At 31.4% G+C, this 19021-nt stretch overlaps 1 protein-coding gene across 2 annotated transcripts; it reads left to right on the top strand.

The window, feature by feature from the left end:
• The first annotated feature begins 11994 nt into the window (after positions 1-11994).
• Positions 11995-16002, top strand: LOC129288446 (serine/threonine-protein kinase WNK8-like). 2 transcript variants are annotated; one of them, XM_054925026.1, is made up of 7 exons: positions 11995-12629; positions 13355-13392; positions 13580-13807; positions 13896-14116; positions 14215-14372; positions 14464-14866; positions 14985-16002. In XM_054925026.1, exons 1-7 carry the CDS (start codon positions 12531-12533, stop codon positions 15755-15757), a joined length of 1920 nt encoding a protein of 639 aa, XP_054781001.1. In that variant the 5' UTR covers positions 11995-12530; the 3' UTR covers positions 15758-16002. The 2 variants fall into 2 exon arrangements, with proteins under 2 accessions (XP_054781001.1, XP_054781002.1); XM_054925027.1 differs by lacking the exon at positions 13355-13392.
• Positions 16003-19021: the final 3019 nt, after the last annotated feature.

Raw genomic sequence — 19021 nt, 5'->3', positions numbered from 1 at the left:
GCATTCTGTTGGTCATGAAAGGCCATACCGGCCTAGGTCATGCATTCATGCATTTTAAATGGCTAAATTGTATACTATGTTGAATTTATTATTTGTTTATTTGATTATGGCTTACTTTGTAATAATCAATGTAGATTTCGCTGTTACTGAGACTGTGGTTGTCTCACCCCTTTCTTTTCAATATTCTAGGTCCAGGCGAAGGATCCAGTGGTGGACGGGGAAAGGAGCAAAGCTAGGGGTTTGCTTGTGATTTGTAAAGAACTGCAACCCCTTTCTTTTGAGCAAATATATTGTAATGTATTTAAAATTAGGGTGCCAGTAGGATATGATTATGTGTGTGTGTGTGTGTGTGTGAATATGTGTGGATTGTGTGCTTGTGTATAAATTTTTGTCTGTTTGCAGACTTGTGGCTAGGAAACTTGGTTATGATGTGTGGTTTTGATGGATTTACTTAGTAGACTAAGTTTCTATTACAAGCAGATCTTTATTTTGATATATATGTGATTTTATAAGCAAATGCAAAGTGGTTGCATTACAAATGGTGTGCTATGGGCAAACATACACCTTGGATAGAGAGAGTGGGTGCGTGGGCCCCACAAGGAGCTCTGAGCCAAGTGAAAGTGTTTAGTATATGTATTTATATAAATACATGATATTTGGATTGATTTGTAACCACTCTTGTATGATTTGTGCATTTTGGGGGTTTAGGGTCCATTTTGGGAAATGGCACCCGGGCGGTCAAATTTTTATGTATGGGGGTTTTCCATCATTTGAATGTTCTTTTAGGTGTTTTTAGTCTTATTTGACGTATCCAAAGTATTCCCATAGGTTTGTGACCATTAGGATAAAATTTGGACAATTTTGAAAATGGTTTTTACCAAAAAGCTGCACTTTTACATCCGGGTGTCCAAATCTTAATCCGACCGTTGGATTTCTCTAAAATTTGGGTCACAAGTAAAACCTTTTATAAGCTTCGTGTGGGCTTTGGAATCACATCTATCGGATATCAGACGGAGAAACGAAACACTCCGGAATTTGGTCTGGAGGTGCTGTCATGACAGCATTAAATTGCTGTCATGACAGCTACAGTGTTGATTTTGTAACCTGCACAAAATTTAATCTGTCCGTTGGATCTTTTCAAATTTAGTATGCTAATAGTATTCTTTAAAAGTGACATTTGGGCTTTGGAATCACTCCGATCAGAGGTCAGATGATGAAATGGTGCACTCCGGAAGTTGGTCCGGAAGTGCTGTCATGACAGCAAAAATAATCAAATTTTTAACATGTCTAATTTTAAATCCAACCGTTGGATCTTTTTGAAATTTGGTATACTTATAGTACCCTTTGAATGTGACGTGTGAGTTTTAAAATTACTTCGATCGGAGGTCGAATGATGAAACGGTGCTTTCTGAAAGTTGGCTCAGGAGGAGGGCTGTCATGACAGCAAATTTAATGCTGTCATGACAGCATCTTTTTATTTCACTTTCGTCTAACTTGCTTCCGCATGCTATAGGTAAAACCTATAAATTTTTTTTAAAAGGCTTTAAATATTTACTTTGCAATTGTGTATTTGCTTAGTGATTTAAATGGTTTGTTTCCTAAGTTGGTTTTAAGATTAATTCCTTAACCACACTTAGTTTATTTGAATTGTGTGATTTTTAGATAACACTCGGGGCAAGTGTTACAATCAACATCTCAATGTTAAATCATAATATAAACATTTAAAGTAGCTAATCATAACTATGAGGGACAGACATAAATCTCACAACAACACATGTGGAGTCAACCAAAATATAAAATCTACATGCTCGGTTATATTCAAAAATATTCTTCAGTTGGCAAATATACATTACTTAATCAAAAGAGGCAAAACAAAAGTACTGGTATCTCTTACAACAAGTTTAGGCCTCTAGTGTTTCTACAGCTGGACCCACTCCTGTGAACATATTAACCATAGGCGATGAGACATAAAGATTCCAAAACTCAATATTAATATGCAATGATGCATGGGATGCAACTCACCATGCAATTGTTTAATGGGGCATATAAGTTTATTTTCCAAACACATGTTATCCAAACAATTCGAATAATAAATATTTTACATGTCTATACCTTATATCTCTCCATACATAATGTCTAGAACTAAGTTACTCGACTAAAGGTGAGTTAGTTCAAGTTACAAGCTATTTATTGGATTCAATGAGAGCTATAACATCCTAATTTTTACACCTAAAGTTCAAGTAACATTAGAATATGATTTATTAAGTTAATTGAGGTTTTGGGTAACTTAATTTATGCTGTCCAAAATATACAGACACATAGGATTATAATTTAATGAAATAGAATATGAAATTGAGAAAAATTCTGATCAAGATAAATTAATTATAATTATTTCTTAAAGCATCAAATTATTATTTAATGAAAAAGAAGTACAAAATTAAAAGTAGTAAATATTTATTAATATCTTTGAATTTAATGTGATTATTTCATGGTAATTAAAATTTACCAAATAATTATGAGGAACGAAAATTTATCCAAGAGGAGTTAACTTTTATATTTAGAAAAAGGAGAAAAAATTAATAAAATTAAGCAAGATTATATAAATTATGCGAATCATTTCTCACTTAAGATATTACAACTATTTAGATATTATGAAAATTTTATTTGAGCAACAATACCTCAATTTAATTCAATCATTTAAATTTTTAGAGAGTCTGATAAATATGTATATAGATTGGATGGAATTTTAAGGAAAGAAGAAGAGAAAGGAAAAATAGAAACAAAGAATGGTGAACGGGTTTATAGGAAAAGAGAGAGATATAGAAATTAAAAAACAATAAAGAAAATGAAAAAAATAAGAAAAAGGAAATATAATTATATCTATTTGGGGAGGGTTGTGGTGATTTATTTTTTTTTTTAAAAAAAAGGCAACGGCAAGGTTTTAATGTGTGTGACTCACCAAATATTTAAACCCACCAATTTACTCTAATTTACTTCTTCTTACAACACAGTCGCAAAGAGATATGGCATGGTCGCTGGTCACAGTAATTTTTAAGGTTAGTTTCCATTATAAGATACTTTTAATGTGATTTAAAGATTTTTAAGACTAGTCATATTTCCTAAATATTTTTCTAAATAGCTGTTTCCACTCTATTTTTGAAGTTGTGATAGTGACAAATTAGTATTTTTTTTATATATTCAAATTTCAAGTAGTTTTAACCAATTAATTTGAGCTCAAATATATTAATAAAGTTGGGTTAAATGTTTAATTAGTTTAGATTTGTCCAAATATTTGATTTAGAGAATTTGAGGTTAGGGTTTGCGATAAAATGGGAGTTTTGAGATGGTGAATGATATTTTAACCATTTACATCTAAATTTAATCCTCCAATTATTTTTATATAGGTTGGAATTGGAGTTTAATCATTTTAAAAGTTGCAGTTTGAATTTAATTATGATTTTGAGCATGTTAGAGGAATCCAAAATTGAGGAAATTGTGGAATAATTAAGTGGTTAATGAATTTAGTTAGACTCTTTAGAGTTTGATGAAGCTAATAAAATCATTAGATAGTAAACTTATCTAATAAAATAAATTTTGGGATTTTGAGAGGAATGAGTAGTTAGAAAAATTAGGTTTTGATAGTGGATTGATAATTTTGAATTGTCTAATTGTAGGCTAAACTTCTTGAGCTCTTAGAGCAACTAAGAGCATTATTGTATCAATCCACTAGTGCCCCTTTTAAATGACTCAAGAGGTGGAGATATCGCAAAACATAAATTTCCTCATATTTTTGCTTAAGTATTTTTGGCAACTTGGAAAGTATGAAAAGCATGTATGTGTATGATGATGTTCCTTTTGTGTTTTAGAAAATATATAAAGTGGATATGAGTTACATTGTTGAAAATTATGGATAAATTGAACATATCATGTGACATTGGAAGCTATGAGCATGATCTGAGAACTATGAAAATTGAGTTTGAAAAATATGAAAATATTGATGAAATTGAGTATGATTGTTAGAAATATGATATTATTGGCTTGTGGAAATACATTATTATACTTGCATATAATTGTGAATATGATAACATTCATGATTATAAAAGTGGTGGGGGTTTCAACCTTGTTGGGAGGTGGTTGTATTGTAAATCCATGCGGTTTGTACAACACTTGGTAACTTTTAGTGTTAGATAGTTGTGGCACCTGCTCCGACAGGAGTTTGGTATGATTTTGACTTAATCGATGATACACGCTTTGAAAGTAGATATGTGTTACTGACAATAAATATGACATACTACAGGAATTTAATTAATAGGGGAGTACATGGTTCAAGTTAGGAGAGCGACGACATTTGGCTAGGTTATCCCTCCCTTTGACATTGGAAAGTTTAGGCTTGCTCAATCACACAAATAGGTCCTATGATGAATTGCAACCTATGGACTCGATCAGAAAAGATGAGGAGGAGATAAGGGAGAAAATTAATTAATCATGAATACTTAAATATGTTACAATGATATGTGATTATAAATTGCCACTTTATAAACCCTTAAATGCTTCTGCTTGTACATGTTAAAAGTTGAGATTTCTTAGTTACTGAGATATTTATCTTATCTTTTGTTTAAAATTTTACAGGAAAAGACTCGATAAGTGGCAAGGGAAAAGAACTAAAGGCAATAAGTAGTAATTATATTAATAATACCTCTTAGTTGGTATGTGTAGAGAAGTGTTGTATTACATTTATGTATTGCCAACCCACGAATATAGTGTGCATTTAAAATTGTGTTAAAGTTATAATTATTATTGCATTTGTGACTGATTTGTTGATTGTTTAGCTAGTTTGGTGAACTAAGCTCCTGATAACTTGTGACATGGGTAGTTAATTTTATTGTGAGAACTTATACTTGAGATACTATTGAATATTATGGGTCTAATCGGAATATTTAACCTAAGCCTTTAGGGCTTAGGATACAACTAGAAAATATTGTGATTAATATTCTTGTAATCTTGAAGTTGATGATGTTTGTGGTTGACATTATGGGTTGTAATGTTGTGTTGATTCTCAAGGTGCATATGATTGCCTTCTTGGCTTAGGAGTTCAACTATAATAGATCGCTTAAGTTATGTGAAATGATTATTATGTCTTTTGCTGTTAAACAACCCTATTAATAGGTTACCTCATGTTTCTGTTTGTTTGATTACTTTGATTTCTTGTTTTAAGCTTAATAGTTTTTTAAAATTAATTTTAATTAGGATCTTGTTTTACAGGAATTTTCACTTTTTTTTTCCTTACAATCGTGGTTAAGTCTTTTTCTACTATAATAACGGCTAACTTGGGACAATAGCTTTAATTATTATGATGGTGTGGTTTAACTAATGTGTTAATTGCAAGGTCGTTACAAGAGTCTACCAAGTGATATGTAATTTTTGGACAAAATTTCCAATAACACATAATTTAAAACCTAACAAGTCATGCATATTTCAAACATTTTTAAATAAAAGCATATTCAAATAATTTCATATTTTTGAATAATAATTATATCAAATATGGTATTCATATAAATTTCATCCTATTTGATAAGTAATTTTATCAAACAAAAACATATTCTTTCCAAACACAATATAATTTTCCAAACATAATGAAATCTACACATAGTCAATCATACACATACCCCATCACACATTAATAATAGTTACCTTATAATTTGAACAACAAGTTTCCCTTCACAATACCATTTTCACCACACAAATTTTTCATAATACATAATATTAATTTAAAGCTTGAAATCATCAACTCTAATTATAAAGTTAGAGAGTCTAAGTCCCTAAACCCATTATTAACACTAATCTAATGTTGGTACATTAACCAAACTTCCAACACTCTTTTTTATAATCCTCAAACACCAATAAACTATAATTAACTCCCAAGTCAGTTTTAATATCAAAATTTAATCCTTCTCATTCTTTAAATTGATCCAAAAATACAACACAAACTAAAGGTGTGGTCTCAAACCTTAACTTACCATTCTAAAGCTTTACAAACATTTATCTATATCCAAGTAGATATCTAACTATGAGAAAACATCCTGAAAATTTGGATTTATTCTCAAACTCAACAACATAGGCTTAGGGTTTAACTTACAATCTCTAAATTCAAAAACCAACCTTAAAATAATGTTCAATAGCCTTTATTATTATTCCAAAAACCTCAACAATCATATTTAATCATCATAAGTTTGGATTACCTAACCTATAGGAAAAATCCTAACAGAAAAACATCCCTAAATCTAAAAAAAAACCATATAGAATGGTAGAGGGGAAGGCTAGGAACTCACCTCAAGAGGTTGCATGTAACATCCTGATTTTTATATAATAAAAAATTGTGAAATTTAGGTTTTGAGGAAAAAAATGATAATAATAGAAATTTATATTATTTGAGATTATTTAGAAATAATATTATGGTTAGGTGTTTAATTATGAATTTAAAAATTTAAATTTATAACCACATAAGCAATATTTAGTTAAGATACAATACATAAATAATTTTTTATGTGTGTGTTAAAAAAAAGAGAAGGTAGAAGGAATAAAAAAAAAGGAAGGGTGGAAAGTTGTTGTTTCTAAGTCCCACATTAGTTAGATGAGGAAAGAGAAGATGTGCCTTTATGTATAAAAAGGAGGGGGTGTGTGCATTAGGAAGCATGAGAGGCTAAGATGCAATTTAGAGGAAATTGCAACTTATGGCCCAAAAGTTTGAATAATTAAATTCAGACCTATAGTTTTTTTTTATATAATTTTGGGACTCACAATCCCATTTTTATATTATTTTTCTCTCTTCCTCTCACGTTGCTCGGCGTTTTCTCACAAGGGGAGATTATTTTCTTTTTCTTCAGGTATGTTCTAACTTTCCTGTTTAGATTAGCATTTAAAAATTTATTTAATTACAAAATTAATTTTATAGTTATTTTCTAAATAATATTAGCTTTCTAGTGATATGATTATTTTGTAGGATAGAGTAAATATTTTGATTAGAATTTTTCTATAGGATAGTTAATCTGATGATATGATGGATTAAAAATATAGGTTAAAACTCTTAGGGATATAATAAATATTATAGAATATTTTCTTGAGGTTGAAACTCATGTTTAAGAATTTTTGAGTTAAAATCTAGATCTATATGGTTGAATTTATGTGGAATCTGAGATGTAGGGATAAACCTCTGATTATTAAATATTTATTTAAGTATGAATAGGTATTTTTGAGGTTATAGAAAGGTGATTTGAGGCTTCAGGATAATTTTGAAATTTTTAATTTATTTTTGGACGAATTTTTAAAATATAGAAGGATGAAATTGTGATACTAGAAGTAATTTGAGGCTTAAAAATAGTTTATTAGGGTACGAGAATTTTAGAAAAGAATTTGGGAAGTTAAATGAGGCATAAATCTTAAATTAGTGTTAATATGGATTATAGATCTAAGACTTTCTAACTCTTTAAATTAGAGTTATGTATTTTAATGTAAAATTAATATATAGTATTATGAAATAACTATGTAAATTGTGTTGACAAAGATAGTGATGAAAGAGGAGTTGTGAAGGGAAACTTATTATTCAAGACACAAGGTAACCATTATTAATGTGTTGTGATGGGTGTGTTTGTGAATGGTTATGTGTTATTTTGTTGTTTGAAAAAATTATGAATTATTGAAAATAAATACTGTATATACTTGTTTGAAATTATTGTCAAGTGGGTTAAAAATTTATTTTTGTTTATCATGATGAGATATTATTGTTTGGATACATTCCTGTTTAGATATTTGAATGATGCATGACTTGTCAGGGTATTTAATGTATGGTATTAATGGGAATTTCTGTTCGGTTAATTATTACCACGTGATAAGCCCTCATTGGACCCAATGAGTGGCGTGTCGCTTGGTTCAACTCACTTTGGCTGGGTGATTTGGCGTCCGAGCATGGCGAAAGGAGGATATAAGGTGCAGTCATGCAATTAAATACTTATTCAGTTTGTTTAGAAATATTGTTCGATTAAATGTTTTTGTGTGCCCACTTAGCAATCACATGATTAGTTACATCCGCATGCATTATTACATATTAATTTTTGGTTACTGGGACTTTTAAGTCTCATTCCCCGTGGTTAATATTTTTACAGGAGAGAGTCCGGTCGAGAAAGCACCAGAGGTGTAACTTTAGTGTATGAGACACCATCTTTTACGTTGCCTCTCATTTTGTATTATGCAATGTATCTTGTGCCAACCTAGGACATTTTTATTTTGACAACATGTAAACTCTAATCCTTTTTATTAAATGCAATTATATAACCAAGAGGATTATGTTTGTCCCTCTTGATTCATGACCTGATTTAAATATCATGCCATGAGGATCCTGTATGTCTCTCATGGTTCTAATTGCTTTTTTTGAGATATTTTAAGACCTGTGGTATATTGTCTTAGATGTATCATGGTAGAAATTTTTCTACCATGATAAGGGTTCAATAAAAAAAATGATTTGTTGAATTAATAATTTGCGAAAAATCGGTTTGTAAATATGAGGGTGTTACATTGCATGACCTAAAACTAGCTCCAAGATGCTGGAAAATCATGCCCTAACAGAGCCACAATGAAGCTCTTTCTAATTTTCATCTCCATCTATTACATTTTAATATAGTACGTGAAAAAAGAACTATTATATTTGCTTCGTTCGCACATGATGAACAAACTTTTAGACAACCCTTCGCCTTTGTCGTTGTCTACAAGTAGTTGAGCCTTGTGTAATACTCCTCTATGTGTGAACAACACAAAATGGCCAAAGCCTACAATTTTGGGCGCAATACATATTTTGAACCCTAATTACTACTATTATATACTTCCAAGCCCAATTTAATCCATGATTAAATGCCTAAACATGTGATTAATTTCAAATACAAATTTGTTGCTTAATTAAAAAACAAAAAAAATATCAATCATAGTCTTAAATCCTCTATAAAACCTTAAGTTTCACAATTTATTTCTTAAATAAAAACTGAGATGCCACAAGCCGCTCAAATAAGACAAAAAAAATCCAAACCAAGCCTAAATTTAAATGGGCTAAGCCTAAGTACTCAAAATTTTTATTATTAATAAAATAAAATTAAAATTAGATAAAAATTGAAAATCTTAAATTTTTAAGATAAAAATTGAAATTGACTAAAAAATAAAAATAATATAATATAATATTTAACAACTCAAATATTCGAGTCATCCCAAACAAGCCCAAGTTATTTGGGTTAAGCTAGCCTATTTTGTAAAGTTAATGGACATTTTTGCACAATTGTTAATTTAAGGATACTAAAAGCTCCTAAAGAAGATGTTTTTGGATATTTTTGCATATTATGTTTGCTTCATTTTTTTAACAGTTAACATTAATAGAAATTAGTCAAATTTGATGAAATGGGGATTGTAGTACTCATTATAACAAGTTCATGAGTATTCTTGTATCTTAGTTCACTTAAGGATACATGGTGCTTATGGATAAAAAGTTACTACATATTTTTGCTCTTTAACGCATTGTTATATAATTTTGTCGATGATAAACTACCATAGGCTCTAAGAGTGGGGAAAAAAGAATTAGCTTAGGCGGTATAAAACATATAGGAGGAAATAATTAAAAAAATTGTTTCTTTCTTTTTCTGAGTACAAAGCCACAGATAAATTGTGTAAGGGAAAAAAAATCATGTCATATCATGGCACAAAAAATTTCTGCATCCTAAGGGCAGAATATGAAAAATCTTAATATCTAAATTATTATTGGAAGCTTGATACTCCAACACAATTAGTGCATCTATTAGTTTATCCACGCACATGAACAAAAGTGGTCGTGTAGTCTCTCATGATGAGTTCCCTGATTCTTTTGATAGTTTTCGCAAGAGGATGGTTCTCAAAGAACTCATGCTTAATGAGCGTAAGAGCTTTTAGAGAGTCTGGATAAATGTTGACTTTAGTGAATTTGTTATAACATATGTTTAGACCTTCAAAAATACTCATGAGTTCAACAATAGTATTAGGGAATGGCTAAGGAATTTCATGAATCCTTTTATCAATTTTTTTGATTGTCTCTAATGAATCCACCAAAAATAGCAGCAACATTATTGTTGACTGATCCATTAGTATCAAGTCTAATCCATCCTACTCGGGGGGTACCATCTAATTCCTAATCTAACACATTGAAAGAAATTGAGTCTTAATTGAAGGTTGAGAGTGTTGATAATATCTTAGATACTTAAGAAAGCAATATCTCTATTAGGGATGTCTTCTTTAGAATAGATTTTTTTCATCTTTTTTTTATATGTTTTGGTAGACATGCGCAAAGAGTTTTTGCCAAAAGGTTATGTACTCAGACCTCCCGTATCATTCTTTACATTCAATAATATCTAATCTTGTAATGAAAGAGAAGAAAATGTTTAGTTTTGAATACTCAAGCACTTTCATTCAAACCTTTCTAAATCCCTTGCAATCGTGTAAAATATGAATAGAGGAGTCTTAAGAGTAACAACCACAGGGGGCAAGTCTTCTAGTGGGATTGGTATCATCAGAATGGGATTGTAGCATCGACGACGGCCAAGACTGGAGACCAACTTTCATTGGGACTTGATCGACGGCAATGATGAGAATTGAAAGGCTGACTTCCACTGAGACTAGACCAATGGTGATGACAGGGACCAATAGGCTGATTTCCATAGTGACTGGATCGACGACGACTATTAGGATTAGACAATTGACTTCCATAGGGGACTAAATCAATGGCGATTGGACGATCAATCTATCGGGATTAGACTAACAACGTCCAATGGGACCAAAATCAAGATTGATGACTAACAATATCTAATAGGACCAGACCGACAACAACAACCAAGATAGGACGATTGACTTCCACCAAAATTCGATGACAGACTTTCATCGAAACTGGACTAAGTAGAAGTCGGCAATTTGGTCTTCATCGTCACCATCGGTCTAGTCTCGGTGGAAGTTGGCCGTTTAGTCACAATGGTCATCGTCAGTTTGGTCTCTATGGAAATCAGTCGACTAGTCCCCATCATCATAGGTCTAATCCTAGTAAAAGTTAGTCATTTGGTCCTCATCATCATCGTCGATCTAGTCCTGGTGGAAGTTGATTGTTTAGTCTCTATCATCATCGACTATTCGATCTTGATAGAAGTCGGACATTCGGTCTTGGTGATTGCCGTCAATTTAGTCCCTGTGGAAATCAACCGGTTGGTCCCCATCATCGTCATCAGTCCGATCTCAATGGAAGTCAGTCATTTGATCCCCATTGGTCTAATCCTGGTGGAAGTTAACCTTTCGATCCCTATCATTGCCATTAGTCCAGTCCTGCTTGAAGTTGAACGGTCGGTCCTCGTCGTCATCGTCAGTCCAATCTCGGTAGAAGTTAGCAGTCCCATCTCGATCATCACCGTCAGCCCGGTGAGGGTGGAAGTTGTCTAGCTGGTCCTCATCATCACCATCGATTCGGTCCTGATAGAAGTTAGCTGTCCCGTCCTGATTTTTGCCGTCGGTCTAATCTCGACAAAAGTTTACTGTCTAGTCGCGATCAATGGTGGCCACTTGTTTCCATAAACTTTGGCAGTCTGATCTAATTACCGTTAGTAGGTCGATTAAGCTTTTATGGATTTGGGTTAAATTACAAAAAAAAATTAAATTAGGATTTGAAATAATAAGAGTTTGCAAAAGAATTTTAAATTACAAAAAAATTGAGATAGAATTTAGATTTGAGTTTAACTCAAACTCAAATCCATTTATTTTTAATTATTCAAATAATAATTTTAGTTCAAGTTTAAATTTAAATCAAAATTAATATGTATCGAAATATAACATAAATTTTTATGAAACTTTAATTTTTAATATTTTTTCCGTTCTCAAAATCCAATTTGGATTTTAGGGATTCTATATATTGGCAGAAACCGTCGGCACTCAATACAAGTGTCTGTTCCAGCCTTCGCTCTCGCTCCCCGACTAATTCTCATATTCTCAATCTCAACGGCTTCGCTTTCTTTCTTGTCAGCCACCGGCAGACTCATTTACTATTTTTTCTTTCTTGTTGATTCGTACTTTTTGGTACCTTCGTGGTAAATTTTCTTGGCAGACTACATTCAAATCCTGTACGCTCAATTTCGACTCTTTCTGAGGTTTCTGGAGTTGGACTATTTCGAAGGGAAATGGATTTTGGTGAGAAAATCGTGTTGGGTTTGGTTTGAGAATGAATTATTGTTATGATATGGACGGTGGAGTTCTAGATTTAGATTCTCTGCCACCAAATATTGTCATCGGATGCCGACGCCTATTGCGATCGGCATTCGATTCGTTTAGCTTCAACACCGCATCCCAAGCTTTCTCTGAGAGTGATTGTTCTTTCATTCCGACTGGGTTTGATAATCAGCGTGGGCTTTGACCCCAAGCGTTATTGAGTTACATCTAACAAAAGAGAAATCATTGGCTTTTTTGTTTAGTCGTTGGATTTTCAGCACGGAATGAATCCGGATGCTGCAGACAATGGACATAGGGCAAGGAAGCCTCCCGAGTACGAGGAAGATTTTGTAGAGAAAGATCCTACTGGCCGCTATATTCGGGTAATGTTTTATGAAAATGGAGTTTTTTTTTTTTAATGTTTTATTTACGGTTTTTCTGTCTTCCATTATCTTCTGAGTCTGGTGGTACTGGATATTGATTTATTATGGATTGGATGGTATTATGGGTGGGTGATATCGTGTGTGGGACTTTATAACCTTTTAGTTTAAAGATGAACACTCAGCAATCTGAACAAGAGAGCAGACACATTGTTAAATCTCACATTGTTCACTATTAGGACCAGTTGAGATTCTTATTTTATCAATAACATAAAGAATCTGAGTGAGAACCTCACAGTAAATATACTGGTAAAAACCACTGACCTCGTTGGAGCCAGAGCCTTGTCCATTCTTATTTTACCCCTGTGCAATGCAACTATTGATTCTAATGCAAGGAAGATAAGTTGGACTGTGATCAATTCTCCTGGTTCTGGTAAGTGTAGATACTGCAGTAAAACATCTCATATCCGTTGTTCTGAATTGGGTCAACTAAATGGAGCTTGAAATGCTCCTTTGTGATTTCGGATTTATATCAACTTTGGGATTTGCCTTCTTGGTATTTACTACACGAATGTAGATAATGTTCGGTGGAAAGCTTCAAAGACCTTTTGCTAAAGCATAACCAGGGACAGAGAATCTGCTCAGCTCTTCTTAGCAGATTTCTTAACATCTATAATTCATGTTTTCCTAAGTTTATTTTAATTTTGTCCTCTTTGTTTTTTCCACAGTACAATGAAATCTTGGGCAAGGGTGCCTTCAAGACTGTGTATGATTCTGATACTTATCTCTTATTTTATTCCATTTTCTGCTGAATGTCTATGTTAATCATATCTGTTCTTAGTTTTATGATTCTGTTTATAATTTTAGTTGCATTCCAACTAATGTATATGAAAAGAATATGCTATACTCTTTTGCAGCAGAATACTCAAACTCATTATCTTAAATTTCGGCAGTTATAGGGGATTTGATGAAGTTAATGGGATAGAAGTTGCTTGGAACCGAATTAGGATTGATGATCTCCAGCAGTCGGCAGAAGATTTATCAAAATTATATTCTGAAGTTCATCTTTTGAAGTCTTTAAAGCATGAAAATATCATTAAGTTCTATAATTCCTGGATTGATGACAAGAAGAAAACTGTTAACATGATTACTGAGCTCTTCACCTCTGGAAATTTGAGGCAGTATGTCTTCTTGATGGATTTTAATCTTTGTTTTATGTTGTTTGATTGTAATATGAGATTCAAACTATTATTTTTCTTTGGCTTACAGATACCGTGTGAGGCATAGATCTGTTGACATGAAAGCTATAAAGAATTGGGCTAGACAGATTCTTCGAGGCTTAGCATATCTACATGGTCACAAGCCTCCTATTATTCACAGAGACTTGAAATGTGACAACATCTTTGTGAATGGAAACCAAGGAGAGGTTAAAATAGGAGACCTTGGCCTGGCAATTATCTTGAAGCAGTCAACAGCTCGCAGTGTCATTGGTAACATGTTACTTTCCTTGTTTAGTTTTCAGCATATTGACCCAGTGTGAAGTACTGAACTCTGCCTTTACTTGCTGACTTTTCTTGTAAATTATAAGGCACTCCCGAGTTTATGGCTCCAGAGCTATATGAAGAAGAGTACAATGAACTTGTTGACATCTATTCTTTTGGGATGTGCATGTTAGAGATGGTTAATTTAGAGTATCCCTATATTGAGTGTAAAAATCCAGCTCAGATCTTTAAAAAAGTTACTTCTGTAAGTAGCAATCATTAGCATATTCAATACTATTAATGGCATGCTTATAGTTGTAATTATTGCACTGATATCTTGTGTATATTCTTTTAAGGGCATCAAGCCTGCTTCGCTTAGTAAAGTGAAGGACTCTCAAATTAAGGAGTTCATTGAAAAATGCATTGTTTCAGCCTCTCAGAGATTGTCTGCAGAGGAGCTCCTCAAAGATCCATTTCTCCAAGTTGAGAGTCCAAGGGGACCAATCCGGGATCCTCTGCATTTACCTTGTCAAAACCCAAAAGCTATGGATATGTCTAATTCTGATCCTCTCTCTATGGACATAGATGTTGAATACAAACAGACTTTCAAGAGTATAAACACAGATAGTAACTCTGGAAGTCCTCGTAGTCCCGTTCTAGAATTTCAGAGGACATATAAGAACAATGAATTTAGGTTAAAAGGGACCAAAAATGATGATACCTCAATATCATTGACATTGCGTATTGCTGATTCAGATGGTGAGAATATGCTCTTTTCTTCACCTCCCATTTTTCTGGCATGCTTTTATGTACCTTGACAGTGTGGCGATGCTAGATTTTAATTTAGTTAGATCTTAACACGTTTTATTGATTTCAGGTCAGGTGAGGAATATACATTTTCTCTTTTACCTTGATTCAGATACTGCGCTCTCCGTTGCCTCAGAGATGGTTGAGCAACTAGAGCTGGCAAATCATGATGTTGTCTTCATAGCTGAGCTTATTGATTATTTGATTATGAGACTTATGCCAGGGTGGAAGCCCTCTTCTGATTATTCCTCAAGTGGAGGAGTAAGTCTCAGCGGGGGTTCTCCGATACTTAGGGATGGACAAACTATAACAGCATGCCCATGGGATTCTATTCCAGATAGTGTTCCCTCTGGATGGCGTAATGATCAAAAGACTTTGTATGACAATGTTGATAATGCCAATTTTCAGACTTATTTTTCATCTTCTCTTGGTTTGACTAACTTGGAAGATCAACAATCACTGGGAACTGCAACTTCCGAGATAGCTGTGGAAAGCACGTCTGTGCAAAGCTTATGTCTATCCACCTCAAAGTTGGAGCCAGGACATACACATTTCGAGCACAGTACCAATGTTGAAGAGGACATAGTGATGAATAAATTCAGAGAGAACTCAAAGCCAGCAACTCCAGTGTTTAGCCCGGCGTCTAATATTTTGAGCTTGACAAGTAACTGTTCTCTTCTATCCTTGGCAGAAAAAGATACTGATGTTGAGCTAAAGCTGGAACTTGATGCAATTGAGGCACAGTATCAGCAATGGTTTGAGGAGCTTTCTAGGATGAAATTGGAAGCATTAGAAGCCACCAGGAAGAGATGGTCTAACAAGAAAAAGTTGGCCGCTCACTGATTCTTGATCTTCTAGAAAGAAATTTATAGTTTAAAGTTGTATTTCGTTTCAAACTTTTTATGGTGTATGTGTTGGATGAGGCTCTTTTTTTTGGAAGCCTGTTCCTCACTAAGCCCATTTCCAATGTTTTGAAAATCTGAAATGCAAGTTTTTTTTTTTTTTCAAAAGCAAAAATTGTAGCTTTTCCCATTTCACTTCTTGTAGAATTATTTTCTTGTTTTGAATGAATTTTGTTCTTATTTTTGTAGGTGAAATCAAAATATCAATATCAATATAAATTAAAAATTAAAAATAATTCATGTATACTATTTTTTTAATCTGAAATTCATGTATATTATTCATAACTTAAAACAAGAGTGAGATTCTACATGCCATCGTGTCGTTGATCAGTCAAGTGGAAGAAATGTGATTTTCTTGTACAGGTTTATGGAGTTAAATCTTATACATGAATTATATTACAAACTACTCCCAAGTAAGCTTGAAGATACTGTAATGCTCTATGATATAATAATATTGGATGTTAGATGATTGTATCAAAAAAGTGAGTTCCCTATTATTTACTTCCTATGTTCAAAATTATAAACTATTTTTGGAGATATCTCATTTAAAAATACAAGACATTTTAATGTTTTCTAGGAGTATTTAATGAGTTTTTTTTTAATCCCTTAATGAATATTCAAAATCAATGACAATTTTATATTTATTTGTGATTAAATTACACAATTAAACAAGGTTATACATGAAAAAAGTAAGTAGTTTATAATGATGTCGGTTATTTTCTTAGGACAAATTTTTATTTAAAAATGCCTTAAAATTTTGAATGAGTGAAATAATTCACTAAAAAAAAAAGATTCATGGTGAATGATTATAGAGAATCTATTGTATTTGCGAACTTTGTAAATATGTTTTAAGAGTGTTGGAGCAAATGCCTGGATATTGCTAAAAAATAAATTCACAAGGTTTAATCCTAGTGACTAGTGACACGTTCATTGACTGAAAAGAATCCGAGAGATCCATTCTTATAGGTATAATTTGGACAAATTGTGAAATTTTGGAAGTTTAGCGAGGGAATGTTACTTGATTTACAACTTAAAAAGTTTGCTGGTTCTTTCTTTTGGCCGGAAATTAAAATTTGTTGGTTTATTCATTGAACGACTTCATGTTCATGGACTGAGAGCAAAAAAAAAAAAAAAAAATTGTCCATGGATTAATAGTAGGATTATTGTCTCACCAAATAAAGACGATTCATGTATATAAGTGAAATGAGATGCATCTAAATAATTACTCCAATAAAGAAAAAGACTAATAATGTGATAACAAATGTTAATTAGGTCTTCTCCTTTTCTGAACCGGGAGGGAAAAAAATAATAATAATGTGCACCCACGTGCCAATGCACCCTTTTTTATTTTTTTTGTGAGCACATTTCTACATTTGATGAACAAATCAATGAGCATAATCTCTTACGTACAATGAACAAGATATAAATAATAGGCTCTCTTATTATTATTATTATTGACTGATTGGCTCTCTCCTAAAGAGATATTTATAATTTATTAATATTAATTGAGTCAACTATTAATTTTTTTCCGGAAAGTCCTATGTTTCAATATTAAAAAAATTATAGAATTACAAAAGTAATTAATATCTTTTTTACTTAAAATTTTAAGAGGAGTATATCAAAATAACTTACTGACTATTAAAAAAATAATTAATGATTACTATTTTTTAATATTTCTTACATATTGAAATATAATTTTTTAAAAAAACAGTATATTTCAAACGGGAGCAGTATTATCATTTTATCTATCTCCAAATCAGTTGCAAAAAATAATCTGCAATATTTTTATTTCTTACAAAATGATGTCACTAGTAGTTTAACATTTTATAAGGATGGAATTAAAATATACTTCTTCAGTTAAAAAATATAAAACTTCTTTAAGAAGTTAGATATTAAAAAATATAAAATATTTTTAGTTTTTTAAGATGTAATCATTATCCTTTTTTTAAAAGTTCCCTATTGATAATGACTTTATATTTATTGTAGAGTGTTTAATAGAGATAAATATCAAAAGATGATGTTAGTTAAAAAGTAAGTAACTACTTTATTAAAAAATAATATTTAATTAAAAATGTCTTACATTTTTTAATGGAGGGAATATATATATACGTGTGTGTGCGTGTGTTTTCAAATATTAATGCTTTATCCTAAACAAGTGTCAAATAATCACAACCACCTCTTTCAAAAATGGAAGGGTAAAAAATGGAAGGACTTGATGATGATTTAATTTTGTGACACAAGCCATCATCTAAAGCAGGTGTTAAATATGTAAAATGATTTTTTTTTTGGAAGAATCTCATCCATTGCCCCCTCAAATAACAAAATTATAGATGAGGCCAAATGCAAAATGAATATTCTTTATAGGCTGGAAGAGCTGAAATGAAAATTATTTTAAAATTCAAATAATGAAAGTACCTTAATGAGTGAAATAAAAAATAATAAAGTTAAAATGAATATTAACAAGTAAAAATATTTGTATGCTTAGTATACTAATATCTAATTAAATCATGACTAATGGATCTTAATGTGTTAATAAAATTAAGGAAAAAACTTATATAATTAACCTTATATATTTAATATGTTTATTTTTAATTAAATCAAGATATGTGGATATTTTATATATTATTTATTTTATAATAAATTCTTGATATTAATTTTATTATCATATTAAGATCTACTTATTATGATTTGATTGGATATAAGTATCTTAAGCATATAAAAGTAAATACATAAGCCTTACCTTAAAATTAATAACAATAATTTATTATAAAATATATAATTCATAAAAGACACAAATGTCTTAATTTAATTGAAAACAAGGATATTAAAAGATAAAGTATATAAATTTTTTTCTATTTAAATATTATGAATAAAATTTTAATTATTGATAAATAAATGTTTGTGAAGTAAATACAACGCTTGATCAAGTACACGTGATAACCATATTTTTACTTGGTCAGCTTGTCAATTCATGGACCTTTTAGTTGATTTTTTTGTTTGGATAACTTGGATAAAAAAATTCAACACATGTGAGAAGAAGAGATTTACTTATCAAAATCTGAACAATTATTTATTAATATATAAAATTTTACTTGTCAAACTATGAACATTTATTTATTGAGTAATATTTGAACATTTACTTGTTAACATCTAAACCTTCACTTGTAAATATATAAATGGTTACTTATTAAAATTTAAACTTTTA

Source organism: Prosopis cineraria, unplaced genomic scaffold (genome assembly GCF_029017545.1).
Source record: "Prosopis cineraria cultivar Desert tree isolate PC_DT_omini unplaced genomic scaffold, ASM2901754v1 PC12, whole genome shotgun sequence".
NCBI classification, from domain to species: Eukaryota; Viridiplantae; Streptophyta; class Magnoliopsida; order Fabales; family Fabaceae; genus Prosopis; species Prosopis cineraria.
The sequence above is the reverse complement of the archived record's forward strand: the minus strand, read 5'-3'. Positions and strand labels throughout refer to the sequence as shown.

What these genes read in the sequence shown, in the direction of transcription:
- LOC129288446 (XM_054925026.1), top strand. Translation starts at nt 12,531, where the DNA reads ATGAATCCGGATGCTGCAGACAATGGACATAGGGCAAGGAAGCCTCCC. An exon ending in ACCTCTGGAAATTTGAGGCA is followed by an intron (nt 13,808 to 13,895) that starts GTATGTCTTCTT and finishes TTTGGCTTACAG; the next exon opens with ATACCGTGTGAGGCATAGAT. An exon ending in TCTTTAAAAAAGTTACTTCT is followed by an intron (nt 14,373 to 14,463) that starts GTAAGTAGCAAT and finishes TATTCTTTTAAG; the next exon opens with GGCATCAAGCCTGCTTCGCT.